Genomic DNA, 14420 nt, shown 5'->3' with positions numbered 1-14420 from the left:
GCTCACATCAGCATGCATAAACAAACTTGTCCTCTGCAAGCAGTCTTTGCAGTCACATCAGTCAGTTCAAATGTCCACCATTCACAGCAGAGAGATTTTCCAAGCGAACAATCAAATTTACATACACGTTGTGCAGTGCCTCAGTGAAAATGGATTCAGTTACCACATGGATCGACAATTCGAGCTCGTCCAGTGTGGTGGGGTAGTTCAAGTAGACAATGTTTTTCAATGTGCTTCACAAAAAGTAGTCACAAGAAGGCAGATCAAGTGAATTTGGAGGCCAATCAATGCCTTCATCCGTAAATTTAAAATAATCCAGTGCAACGTTTCTATTCCGGAAGTATTCAGCAACAAAGTGGAAAACCTCATTGTGATTGGGCCACATTGTGCATGAACCACATGGTGCCTGGTTGAATTTCCAAAACTTCTTGTGTGGTGACAGATGTTCCAACATAGCAGTTTAATGTTAGCTAATTATTGATCATAAAATGAAAAAAGGCTGATAATGTCACTGCTGCATACTGCAGCGCAAACAGTAACTTTTGGGGATTGCAGTGGTTTCCCTTCACACACACACATGCGGATTTTCGGAACCTGAAAATTACAAATCCATTCAGTTGGAAATGTGCTTGACCTGTGAACCTGAAGCAGCCAATATTAAATCATTCATTATCAGCCATTGTGAGACTCTGGTTCGCAAAATTAGGCCTTTGTCATGTATTGGGTGCAAGTACAACCCAGTGACTTTAAATTTTGAATGGGAACATGTAGACTGTTTCTCAGCATTGTAAGCATGCTGGAACACTTTAAACCAGTCTCTGCTGACATTTGTTAAGCAGATTTTGCTGAATAAGTCCAGAAACTGTGGCAACATAATCAGGAGTAACTACCGCTTGCCTGGGGCCAACATTACTCACTATATTATCAGCCATGCTACATGGCTCTTCGAATTCAGTGAAGAGCTTGTGGATAGTTTTCACATTGGGTCTTTCTGGAATATTAAATCATGTTTGAATACTGTACCTTGTTGCCATAATACTGTGTTATAACCTGTAATATTCTAATACCACAAGCATACATTGTTCGGTGGAATACACGATTTCAACCTCTTCCATCGACCAAGCATTGTAACTACTACTTTGAAACTTCCATGTGTAATTCTAACAACTTTCACAAAACACGTACTGTTTGTTGTATTCTTCTATCAACCTTCGTTTTCTTGTTAGTTAACTTTAAATTCAGTGTCCTATGTTGGACACCCTGTACTATGACAAAATTACTGGACGTATGGCGGAGGCAAAAAATTCAGACTTCATGAAGAATGTAATACTTAAAATTACAAAGAATTCAGGTGTCAAGTGTGAATATTACTGAATGATTGGTTCAATGGCACACAGTACTAACACAGATTATTTACAAAAGAATGGAAATACTGCTAGAAGTCGACATTGGGTAGAGCAGGTTGGGTTTCAGAGAAATGTAGGAAAATGTAAGGCAATACTGATTCTGTGATGTAGCTTACAGCATTAGTAGATTTAAGGAAAGCTTATAAGAATGTTGACTGTACTCCACTCCTTGAAATCCGTAAGGTATCAGGGGATAAAATTTAAGGAGCAAAAGCTTATCTACAACCTATACAAAAACCATACTGCAATTATAGCTGTTGAAGAACGTGAAAGGGAAGCAGTATTTTGGATGGACTGAGGCACATTTGTGGCCTCTCCCCCAATATTATTCAGTTTGTAGACTGAGCATGCGCTGAAGAAAACCAAAGAGAAATTTGGATAGGGAAGTGAAGTTCAGGAGCAAGAACTAATAACTTTGTTTGCCTATGGCATTACAATTCTGTCAGAGACTGCAGGACCTCGGGTGGATAATTTCTTGAAGAACATGCAAGATGAATATCAGCAAAAGTAAAACAAGGGTAATTGAATGTAGTCACATCAGATCAGGAGATACTGAGGGACTTATATTGGGAAATGAGACACTAAAAGTAGTAGATTAGTATTACTATTTTGGCAGCAAAACAACTGACAGTGGCTGAAATAGGGAGGATATAACACGTAGACCTGCACTTGGAAGAAAAGCAGTTCTGAAAAAGAGAAATTTTTTGACACTGAACATAAACTTAAGTATTACGAAACCTTTCCTGAAAGTATTTGACAAGAGTGTAGACTTGTAAGTAAGTGAAATGTGGATGGTCAACAATTCAGGCAAGAAGAGAATAAAAGCTTATGAAAAATGGTGCTACAGAAAAATTATGGAAATTGGGTTGATAGATTGGATAACTATTAAGTAGATACTGATTTGAATTGGGAGGAAAGTGTGTAGAATGCTGCACCAATCCAGTGTGTGCATTAAAGGCCATAACATATACATACTTTTAGATGATAAAGTTAATATGTAAAAGTACATAAACAATTTATTCCTGAATAACTACAATTCAAAATAGATTTCTAAGACAAGTAGGAAAGACAGAAAAAAAGAGGAGGACTGGGGGTAGGGGGGGGGGGGGGATGAAACACTGTGTTGAGATTTTGGGTAACAATATTGAGGCACTGCTTATGGAGTATAGGATTCAGTCAGAAGGAAAGGCACACTTACAGCTATGTAGGTGTTTAATGCTGCCTTTGAAATTAATCAGTAGTACAGTGCTTGAAATATTAAAGGACGTGCCATAAGTAATTTGGGTGGATTCCAGAAGTGTCATTATGCCAAACAGAACATGGTAATCACATGTACAGACTGTCATCTGCAGAAAGTGGTAATGTGATCATAGTGGTACATTTGTAATGAACCTGTCACTGGAATTTAGGGCTGGGAATTGTTGTTGGGCTTGGATGCTTTTGTAATACATCCCAATTACCAAAACTGAATAAAACTGGGCCCTGTGCCATATTCATCTAGAGGTCTCTGAAGGGAAAAAAAAAAGATTTCTGTGATTTTGTAACATATGAAGAAATGCATGTTTCTTCTAGCATGCAAATACATTACCTTCTCTCCAGTTCATTCAACATTCTACCAAGTTCTCTGAGTAACTGAAAGGAATTCCTGTATCATTTTGTATGATGTGCAGAAGAAATATGTGCAGAAGAAATATGTGCAGGTGTGAAGTGATGAATTGTTGAACTATGTTTTCATGCAATTTACTTAAGGTTCATTGTAAATACTGGTCTGTTAGCTGTCATAAACTGCTTGAGTATCAACTTTATAGCTGCTCTTAAACATTTTGGTCTGCCACTCATATACATCTAAAATGTATTAATGTACAGATGGTAGTTAAAATGAGGTGGTATGGAAGATAGCCACTTATATATGACAAAATAACAATGACCCTAATACATACCCTGGTACTGTGTTCTCCTATTGCATCTTTTGCATTTCTTCCAATACGTACTGTTCAGAATATATAATGCTATTGTATAGGTAAGAAATCTACTCACCAGGCAGTGGCAGGAGAACATGCATGTAAAATGGTATTGAAATTTGCAAGCTTTCAGAGCCAGTGACTCTTTGTGGCAGAAGGGTTGAAGAGGAAGGAGAGGGGTGAAGGAAAAGAATTAAAGGACTGTTATGTTTCGGATATTGGGAGAGTGTGGAAAAGTTGTCCAGAATCATGGGTCAGGGGGGACTTACCAGCCATTCTGATTGTCATTACACAAGGTAATACTGAAACAATTTGTGATCTGTCACAGAGAATCCAGGTCCACTCCATACTTGAGTGGTCAGTATGGCTGACTGCCATATTAAGCCCCAGTTTTGACTGCTGGTTCGTCGAGGGATTTTTCCGTGGTGGAAGGGCATGGACCTGGATGCACTCAGCTTCATGAGGTCAATTGAGGAACTAATTGAATAAGAAGTAGAAGGTCTAGGTCCTGAAAAGTGACAGTGGCTGGGACAGCGGTGTGTTGTCCCCACATCCCTCCGCATCAGATTCAGTGATGCCATTGACGGAGGATGTCACAGCAGTCGGTCCATACTGAAGGGCCCAGTAAGGCCTGTGACTGAGTTTATATTACAGAGAATTTGAAGATTTTTCTGTATGCAGGTTGTTGAAATAGACCTTGTTTTAAGCTTTGCAGGCATCAAGAAAGATCACCCGAGTTTCCTCTTGTCAGTTCATGGTGTCTGTCACTTTGATATCTTCACCCAAAGCCGCAAACTGCGTTCCCTGGTGACCAGCATGTTTATGCTCCCATTCGTGTGTCTGGAATTGTTAAAGACCGTTTTAATGAACACAGTGATGTTTTCCTTCTGATGTGGCCCTTCAGACCTCAAATCTTCGTACGATGTAGCTGTTGTGGAATATTTTGCATAAACTGTGGCACATTTGATTTCCTCCAATGACACTTTCTTAGTCAGTGACCTTTTTCCAGGAACAGTGGTTGCATTCCCCCTGGCTGTACCGTATGATTTGTATATGTTTGTCACACATTTGACAAAGCTGTATTTCATGTGAAAGAGGAGCCATCAGCCTACTAATCAAGATTTTGTCTGTATTTCACAGGTACTTGTATTGTGTAGGCCAACATTGCTCATCTACAAAGTGCTGTGTGTAAATTTAATGAGATTTATCTACTTTCATTTTGATATTCCAAATTCTGCATAATTTAGGTGCCAGTGAAGTTAAATGATTAGTATAATAATTTTTTTCTTTCTTTTATTAAAAAAATAAGCTAATATTATTTAAATTCTTCTTAATCAACATTTAATTATCATTTGAGCTGTAGATCTTTTGCCGTTATACTTTGTAATATATTCAGAAAAGTGGTTTAGCTTAGTTTCCAAGTTAGGCGCCCAGAGCATTCTAAAAGAACATGTATTTGTCCATTAAACCAAGTATGTTGGTAAACCTTTTACTTTTTTCTCCTTTTAACCACTCAGCAAATATGATAATATCTGTCATTAGATGCAGGCATGGTTACTTTGTTGCAAATGCTATTTTACTGATACTGCAGTATATGTACCAGAATTTTGCCTAGAGTTGTATGAATCTTGTAGCAGGCCTCATACATGTAACTTCCATGTTAAGTCAATTGTTTTCTCCAACGGATAAAAATATTCCCCTGGATAAAAATATTCCATGTTTGTAAAGTTTCCAGTTCAGAGTTAAAAATAACTTACATAAAAGATATTACATTAATTCTGCGTGTATGTAGCATGGGTCCAAAATATTGTTTGCAAAAGGATCAGAGAAATGAATACTTTTGGTTGGCATACAGTATAGATGTTAGTTATTAATTCTCAGCTGGCTCTTAGTTTCTTTCCATACTGAAAATGTTTGTTCTCATTCAAAGTAGTTGTCACTTTACATTGTTAAATGAGTTCGTACTGTGTTTCCTCTGTTCGTATGTAAGGCTATGTTCTCTATACATAAATTATGAAACTTATTTGAAATAAGTCTAAATTTTCCTTTTTGATTTTACAGAAACCACATCAAAGGAACCAAAAATAACATGCATGGATTGCGGTACAAAATGTGTTAATGTGCGCGGACTGAAATTGCACATTAGAATGAACCACATGTGTACAGCAAAGTAAGTGTAATTCCCACAAACTATTTTTTAGAGAAAGGTGAATAAATTTGATAGGCAGATGGTGTTGTATGAGGGTGTTTGAAAAGTTCTCAGAATGGAATAGAAAAAAAGTACTTACATAGCAGAAACTTTTTTAATTTTTCACTGTAGTCTCCTTGTAGATTAATGCACTTGGTCCAACGATGTTCCAGTGCCTTGATCCTATCTCGAAAATGAGTTTCTTCCTAGTTGCCAACTCCGGCTATCAGTTCTTTGTTCGAAGTGAATCTTCATCCACCAAGAAAAATTTTCAGTTTTGGGAAGAGATGGAAGTCTGATGGAGTCATATCAGGTGAATAAGGCGGGTGTGGCAAGAGTCGCGGCACCCGTCTTGCAGATAATGTTTTCATTTCTAATTCTTCAGTTTTAAAATGTGATATATCCATTCAGATGACATCTGGCAAGCGTGAGCAATTTTACGCACTTTCAATTAGTGATCCTCCATGACCATTTTGTGCATTTTTGCAATGATTTCTGGAGTAGTGACACATCTTGGCCAACCAATCATCATCCAAGTTCTCCAGACGAAATTTAAATTCATTTGTCCACTTGGGACCAGTTGAAGGAGCAGAGTCCCTAGTGTATTCTGGAAACGAAGTGTTCGTTCTTCGTTACTCTCTTGAGTAAAAGAGTACCTTCAAGATAGTGATAATGTACTTAGGAAACAACAAGTTATTTAAAAATAAGGATGATGTCATAGTGTTGTGTTCGAATGTTCATTTTAGAGAGCAAAATAGTAATATGGAAGATGATTCTACTGACTGTTTTGTAATAGGGGAGAAGACTGAGATGGGTAATTTGATTAACTGAACAATATAGACACTGTTCTGACAAGCTTGATAATAGTAAAAAGGAGGAGGTTGCCAAGAGTTTAAGAGTGCCACAGAGTGAGGTGGCTTTGTGGGTAAGAGAAGTCTCCGTTGCAGGAGTGGGGAGTGCAAAGTTTCTTTCTCTGGGTGAGAACTAGACACACACACACACACACACACACACACACACACACACAGAGAGAGAGAGAGAGAGAGAGAGAGAGAGAGAGAGAGAGAGAGCTGTGTTATTATTGGCTCCGTGAGAAAGAACCTGGAATGCCTGATCATCTTGACTGACTTAAGGCAGAATTCACAGAACTGTTCAGTAACTGCCAGATAACCTCTTTTCACCCTTTCCAACTTGATCCATGTGGAGGTAGTAATACAAACAGATTTTCAGTGAATTTAAAAACAATATGTTTGTATATTTTGATTTTGAGAAAGCCTGGCAGAGAAACATTCCGAATCATGTGAGACTCCTTTGTCAGCCTAAAAAGACAAGGAAAGGAACTTTCTTAAGATTGATGAAAGGAGAACGTAAACAGTGTAAATAATTTTCCCAGCAAAACTTTTCATTATTATGTGTACTTAAAGGTCATCAGATGAATACTGTCAAAGATGATGGCATACTGGTGAAGCCCTTTAGAAAATATTACAGCGAAAAGCAATATGGAAAACACAATAAGTAACAATCATTATTCAGAGTACAAATCCAGTAGAATATAAGTTACCATTCTCAGGGCAGCCACAATAATCATTAACAAATGTCAAAATTATCTACTGAATTAAATGTCTGGAGATGCACAGTTGATGCAAAAAAACTGCTAAATAAAAATTTAAAGTTACATCAAAGGAAATTGCAACAATATTATGAACAAGATAGAGTGCTACTTACCTTTAGGATTACCCACTGAGTTGCAGATAGGCACAATGAAGAGGCTGTTACACACTGAGCTTACATCCACACAAGCAGGCACACCTCACACACACACGTGACCACTATCTGTAGCTGCCGACCCTGCAACAGTCATGCTGAATGAAAGCAGCAGTCCATAGTGGGACAGGGAAGGGAGAGTGATAGCAGGGTACGGGCGGGAGGAGAGAAGACTGCTGTATGGCGGAGCATGGTAGGACTAGAAGGTGGTAGGACAAGGCTGCCAGCCCAGCATCTTTTTCCACCTTCGCTGCTCATCTCCTTTTCTGATCTTTCTGGCCCCTTCCTGACACTGCTCCTGGCAGCCTTGTCCTGCCACCTTGTAGTAACTGCAGACTATGATCCTCTCCCCCCACTCCCTGTAATTGGATATCCCTCCCCCTCCCCTTTCCCTTCCCCACTGAGCATTCCTGCTTTCATTCAGCATGACGGCTGCAGTCTGGCAGGTAATGGTAATGTGTGCATGAGGGGGCCTGCTTGTGTCAATCTTGTTTTTTCCTTTCTTTTCTGAAGAAGGGTTTGGCCAAAAGCTGTGTGTGCAAAAGGCTTTTTGTTGTGCCTGTCTGCAACTCGGTGTATGTCCTTTACAGTGAGTAGCAGGCCATGTCCACTTCTTCCTTCTTATGAAGCCATACGTCATCAAGGGTACATCTTGTGGGGGAGTTGGAACATTGCAGATGTTCCGTGTCCAGGACTTCACCACAGTGGCACTTGTTGCCTGCTTCGTCTTAGAGACCCATTTAGTCATATTTGTTTTGACCTACCTCAAAATGTGTTTCCCCTGATTATACAAAAGTGATACCACTGATTCAAACAATACTACTAGAATTAGAAATTGTACAGATCTATTCCGTAAATCCAATTTTCATTGTTTATATTCACAGGTGGTTGTGTGGACATTGTCGCCAAGGAGGGTCTACTGAAATGGCTATAAAGCAGCACTGTCGTGTAAGACACCGTGGTCTGCCAGAGTTGGTGAAATATAATGAAGAAGCTGCATCACTGAAACTGGATGACGAATTCTGGGAAACTAATTATGGTCTTCCACCAAAAACGACGACGACTGCTTCTGCTTCTTCTCCTTCTCCATTGGCACATCAGCCAGAATCTCTTGTAAGAACAATTTATTTTGTTTTTGGCTGTATGTTAATCCCCTCTCACCATCTTCCTCTCCTTGTCATTTCCCCCTCATCCTCCCTTCGCCCTCCCCACCCACTTCCCTACCCCATCCCACTCTGCCTTACTCTCACCCCCTCTCCCTGACACTCTCCACTGATCCCTGTCAAGCTCTCCATCAGACCCGTATCACACTATTCACCCGAAGCCACCCCCCCCCCTCCAATCCTTGGCCAGTTGTACCTCACTCCACACGCCCTTGGCTAGATGCCCCCCACCCCACATGCATTCTTCGGAAGTGCCCCCCCCCCACATGACTTTCACCAGACTTGGCCCCACTCACCATGCCACACTCTAAATTTAAAGCCCCCCACCCACATCCTTGACCCCCCCCCCCCCCTCTGCATAGACAACATTGACAAGGGGTCCCTGATGCCCATGTGCCCTTGACCTGATGCCCTCCCCACATATCCTCAACCAGATGCCCCCTCCCATACTTTTGACCCCCTACACTCCCTAATCCGACACCACCTGCCCTGCCCTGTCGCCCAGCACCCAACAAGTCCCCTCACCAAACATATCCCTCACACCCAATACATGAAGCCCTCTTCCCCCCCCCCCACTCCTGACACTCCCCTCTGCTCCCCACTCTCCACTCCTGACACTCCCCTCTGCTCCCCACTCTCCACTCCTGACACTCCCCTCTGCTCCCCACTCTCCACTCCTGACATCACTTCCACCCCCCCCCCACCCCCCATGCCTCCCACTTGACCCCCTCAAGCCTGACCCCCTGCCCCCCTCCCATTGCCCCCACGCCCCACTCGCACATTCTCTTTCAATTGCCTGTACCTACTTTCACACTCCTCCAGCCCCATTGCTCGCCCCTCCAGCCCTTTCACTCTGCTCCAGCCCCCTTCCACACCCCTCCACCATCTCTCCCACAATATCCTGGGCCTCTCCTCACACCTTTAACTCTACCCCTCATCTGTCAGTCCTCCCAGATCTTCCTACTCTCCCTCTTCATCACTCTACCTCTCCTTCCTCTCACCATCTCCCCTCACTCTCTATCCCATGCAGCCGTCTCACTCCAAGCACCCGCCTCCCCCTAGCCCACGCAGTTGCCTCATCCCAGCCCCCGCAGCACTTTCCCGTTTCCTGTTCCCGATCAATCCCCCGTCTCACTGCCCCTCTTTGGTAGTTACAGCTTACTATGTTGACCAATTCAGTATTACTACTTGCACATGTTTTCCTCCCCCACCTCCCCCACTCCCACCTCCTACAAGTTTTCCCTTACATGTGTTCACACTGTTGACTAATTCTGTGTTGATTTTTTTGCAGTCGGAGGAAGGCGATAGTCAGACAGAACTCCCAGAATTGCTGACTGCAGAGGAGGCACGCCGCTGCTCACATTGCTCCTATAGCTGCCGTAGCCCCAGTGACCTTCGGAAACATGAGATGCGGCACTGGGTGCAAAAGCCTTTCAAATGTGGCTACTGTAGTTTTGAAGCTATAAGAGAATATGAAGTGAAAAAGCACTCTGAGAAAGTACACCCACAGCAGCCTGTAAGTGTAAAACAGAAGGAAGTGCCTCTCCAGCCTGACATCAAACCTTTGCGGATTAAACGTCATCACGCTGGTAATGCTGTGTCTAGTTCAAATACAGAGTTAGAGGTAGAAGATAGTGAAGAGCAAACTCCACAGGTAGCCTCAAGTGCCGAAAGTGATTCTGAAAAATCACCAGCTCAGGAAAGTGTAAGTGACGTATCTTCAGTGCAGAAAAAGACAAAAATATTCCGCTGTTTCTATTGTCCTCGCCGTGCGACTTCACTTGCAGTTATACATGAGCATTGGCAGAAGACTCATAAAACCAAGGCGGTGTGTGCTAATGGTGTAACAAGACTGGGATTACCTTTCAGCTATAAGGAAATGGCAGTTGATGATGTACTGAAAGGGAGCAAAAAATTGCACATGAATCGTACAGCATTTGTGTGTGTTTACTGTAAACGAAAAGGTTCTCGATCCATTCTGTTAAAACATCATGAAGAAAGCCATCCAAATAAAGAATTCAGTATTGTTGAAGCAACAGCACACCATTACGAATGTTCAAAGTGCAGTTTCGTGGCACTTGCGCTACATGTGTTGAGAAGACACTTTGAAACGGAACATCGTGACAGTGAATTTAGATATATTGTGAAGCCATCGAAACAACCTGGTGATGAAAGCGATAATGTAATTGTAAGAACAGAGACTGCTGCTGTGAAACGTCCTAGTACCAGTAGTACATTGTTTGATGCTGGTAATTATGTATGTCTGTTGTGTTGTGCAAGGACTGATTCAGAGGAGCAATTTCATAGTGACCATCATAGTATGCACCATCCAAATGTAGAACCAAAATACTGTTTCGAAACAGCGGGTCACGAAGCTAAGCGCACAAAGTTTGAATGTCCAAGATGCTGTTTCATTTCTGACAATTATGAGGTTCTGAAAGAACACCTTGAGCGACATATAAAGCCTTTCAAATGTGGTTATTGTGCACAGCAATATGACTTGGAGAGTAAGGTTGTTAGACATTGCCAGTTTTCTCATGTTGATTGTGATGTTAGGGTTATTCACATAAGGGAATCAGAAGTGGAAAATTTGAAGAAATTAGTTATACAAAGGAATGTGGCGGATGATGAAAGTTTGTGTACTTCTGTGCCAGTGTCAGAAAAGAAAGGTATGCAGAATGTTCCACATAGAATTCGAAATGTTGCTCGTAAATCGACAGCATTATCTTCAGTTTCTGCTAGACTATTAATAAAATCATTGTCAGCCAACAGGTCTGAAGAGGACTCTGCAGAACCTTCTGAAAGTGATGACTCTAGTACAGAAAGCCCGTACTCATTTTATGGACGATCACCATCACCCATTGATGAAAATAGGTTGCTGGCATTTGCAAATTATGGTGGTTCAGTGATAAGAATGAGTCTGAGTACATTTAGCAAACTTTACAATATTTACCCCAAAGTGAAGGTACGAGATTTGAAGCATCAGAAATTGGCACCCATTTGACAAAATGTTAAGGGTGTAAAAGGTGTCGTACCTTGCACTAGCAGTTCCTCTGTTTTTGCTGTTGATCATGATTATTGGTATTAAATAATATGTTCAGCAGAACACTTTCTTCAAATAAGATTGAACTTCATTGCTTCAGTACTGATTGTGGGCATTTAAAAAATGTACAGTGCAGTGTAAAATATGGAAACAAAGCAAAATGTAAAGTAAAGCTGTAGCCCATCAAACTGCAGCATGGTTACTGTGTTCTGTATGTCTTGTAATTAGGAGTAATTATTGTAAAACTAAGAAATGGAATTCCTTTTAACTGTGATCATTTAAAAATAGGAAATATTTTTTTATTAGTTGATAATACTTCAAAAATGTTTTGTAATACCAATATTTCGCATAAATACTGTGTTTTTGATAGATATTACTTGTTAATATAATAAATACATCTACCGTGCCTGCAGATAAAATGCTTGTTCATTGTCAGTTATATTATAGTCCTTCGGTTTCCATGTTGTAAATATGTAGCCAGTGTATTATAGTTCATGCTACATTGATAGTGGTATGTAGATACGAAAATAAGTTAGCGGTTCACAGTTTGCAAATTATTGCAAAGCAATTCCTTATACAGTATTTACTGTAAACTGTATCACTGTTACTACAGGATCTAAATTTTTTTGTATGTTGAAGTTCATTAAATGCGTTTACAGTGTAGCTTGTGCTCATTTGACACAAGTGATAGTAGTTCTGTGTAAAGCTTGAAAAAATAATACCCATAATGAATTATTAGATTACTGCTTACATTTCTGTGACTGAAAAATAAAAATTTGCAAGTTTTGGAGAACTGCCTCATCATGTAGACAACTAATTTATTAGTGTTATCTTTAACATTTCCCACTTTCGAGTCTCTTCAGATGTGTTACATGTAAAGAAATGATGTGGGCTGATTATGCTACAAATTCCTGTATTCATCATCCCTAGCTCTGAAGATATTACTTAAGCATGTTCTTGTTTTTGTTATGGGCAACACAACCCATGGAATGGCAGTTGGTTTTTGTTCAGAGCAACTATCTATTTAAACCTGGCTTGCAGAGCTAGTAAACACAAACATTTCAAAATTAAATCTTGAAATACTCAAACACAACACAACGAAGTGACAGAACACAATAATGGCACCAAAGCTGCTGAAGTTATGTCTTTATGTTGTAAAAACCCAAAGCACATACCCTGTTTTCCTGAAGACTCATGACATGTGCAGGTACTGATCTGTGGAGCCCAGATTTAAAGATAAAATGAGGTATGAAGTTCGCAAAGGGAAGAAGACTCTTGAAACACAAACCTCATCATGGCAACAAGAGAAAATCATGACAATAAATAATAGTGGAAACATTAGAAGAAATCTGAGAATATATGAAAAAGGATAATAGGAAAGTTCATTCGAGGAGAGGACTATCCAGAGCTGGCAGTGGGCAAAGAACATCAGAAAATATAATGCAGTAATCAGCATAGGAAATGGAATGTCCTACAAAGTCACTTGAGGGGAGGTTTTTGTTTAAGGCAACTGAGAAATTGGGGGATGAAGCAAAGATAAGGCTAAACACAGAAGAAAAGGTAAAAATGATCGGAAACAGAAACCTAAGATAACAGGTAGCAGCAAAGCTTGTTAGAGAGGATAGCTACCTTATATTCCCTTACTGAAGCCAAGAAATCAGTTGTTGTTGTTGTTGTTGTCCAAAATTGGTTTAGTCTATCCTGTGCAAGCCTAATCATCTGCAATCTGAATTGCAATTTGAATCTTTTTCTGTAGTCAAACTTTGGTATCCCTCCACAGTTTTAACAGCCCTCTCCCCTTCCTTGCATTGCAACTCTCACTTTGGGCCACTCCATTTCACACACAAACTTCTTTAACAACCAAATAACAAATTAGCCCATGAAGCAAGGGAAAGTACAGGTTGGAATACAAGCAATATTATAAAAAGGACAGATTATGACTCACCATAAAGACGACATGGTGAGTTGCATACAGACACAACTGAATTGAGATCGTTCCAGTGCAAAGAGCTGATTACCATGTATTTCATGAAAATAAAGTTCCACACAGGCACGAAATGGTGGAAACCACAAGTTCAGGATCCTTTGCACTAACACACAGTAAATAAATGGTGCTGCAGAGTTCACTTCTAGAGGCAGCTGAATAAGAGCAAAATGAGGTTGAGAAATCTGCTGGGCAGCCTTTTATTTAGGCCTGCTATGATACTTGGGACTGACTTGACTAGTGGCCATGTTTGTGCTATAGGTGCCCCATTGGGTGTGTGACGTTTCACATATTGATGTGTTCGCATCATTTGTTTGCATGTCTAATGGGGCTAATAAATGCTTCACCCCTTGAACTAATACATCGGGCTGCTACCTACCTACCTACCTGCCTGGCTGTTGTGCGTAGTACATTTCAGAAGCGGCCAGGAATTAGGCGATGTCATAACAGGAGAATCCTGGGAAACATCTGAGCCCTGTTGGAGATTAACAGTTCTCTGTATATGCCCGGAAACATTTGAGTGGAGGTATCCCTGTGGGATGTGGAGGTTCTGGTGATGCAGCTGTCAGTGTGTCTAGATTGACATCAATGGTTGTCACACAGCTCGCCTGAAGGTGTTTGCAGTGATGGAACACTCGTTCGACCTATACTTGCTTATTGCTCATCAGTGTGGGATCCGTACCAGATTGGGTTGACGGAGGAGATAGAGAAGATCCAAAGAAGAGCGGTGCGTTTCGTCACAGGGTTATTTGGTAACCGTGATAGTGTTATGGAGATGTTTAACAAACTCAAGTGGCAGACTCTGCAAGAGAGGCGCTCTGCATCACGGTGTAGCTTGCTCGCCAGGTTTCGAGAGGGTGCGTTTCTGGATGAGGTATCGAGTATATTGCTTCCCCCTACTTGTACCTCCT

General features: G+C 40.8%; 1 protein-coding gene across 1 annotated transcript in view; it reads left to right on the top strand.

The window, feature by feature from the left end:
- Positions 1-12301, top strand: part of LOC124545909 — a 137344-nt gene extending 125043 nt beyond the window's left edge. Inside the window, exons 20-22 of the mRNA XM_047124870.1 lie at positions 5429-5537; positions 8204-8432; positions 9774-12301. Of these exons, the coding sequence (XP_046980826.1) occupies positions 5429-5537; positions 8204-8432; positions 9774-11486 (2051 nt within the window). The 3' untranslated portion in view covers positions 11487-12301. The remainder of the gene's footprint in view (positions 1-5428; positions 5538-8203; positions 8433-9773) is intronic.
- The last annotated feature ends 2119 nt before the right edge of the window (positions 12302-14420 follow it).

This window comes from Schistocerca americana, chromosome 8, assembly GCF_021461395.2.
Source record: "Schistocerca americana isolate TAMUIC-IGC-003095 chromosome 8, iqSchAmer2.1, whole genome shotgun sequence".
NCBI classification, from domain to species: domain Eukaryota; kingdom Metazoa; phylum Arthropoda; class Insecta; order Orthoptera; family Acrididae; genus Schistocerca; species Schistocerca americana.
Note: the sequence above shows the minus strand (reverse complement) of the source record. Positions and strands in the feature narration are given on the sequence as shown.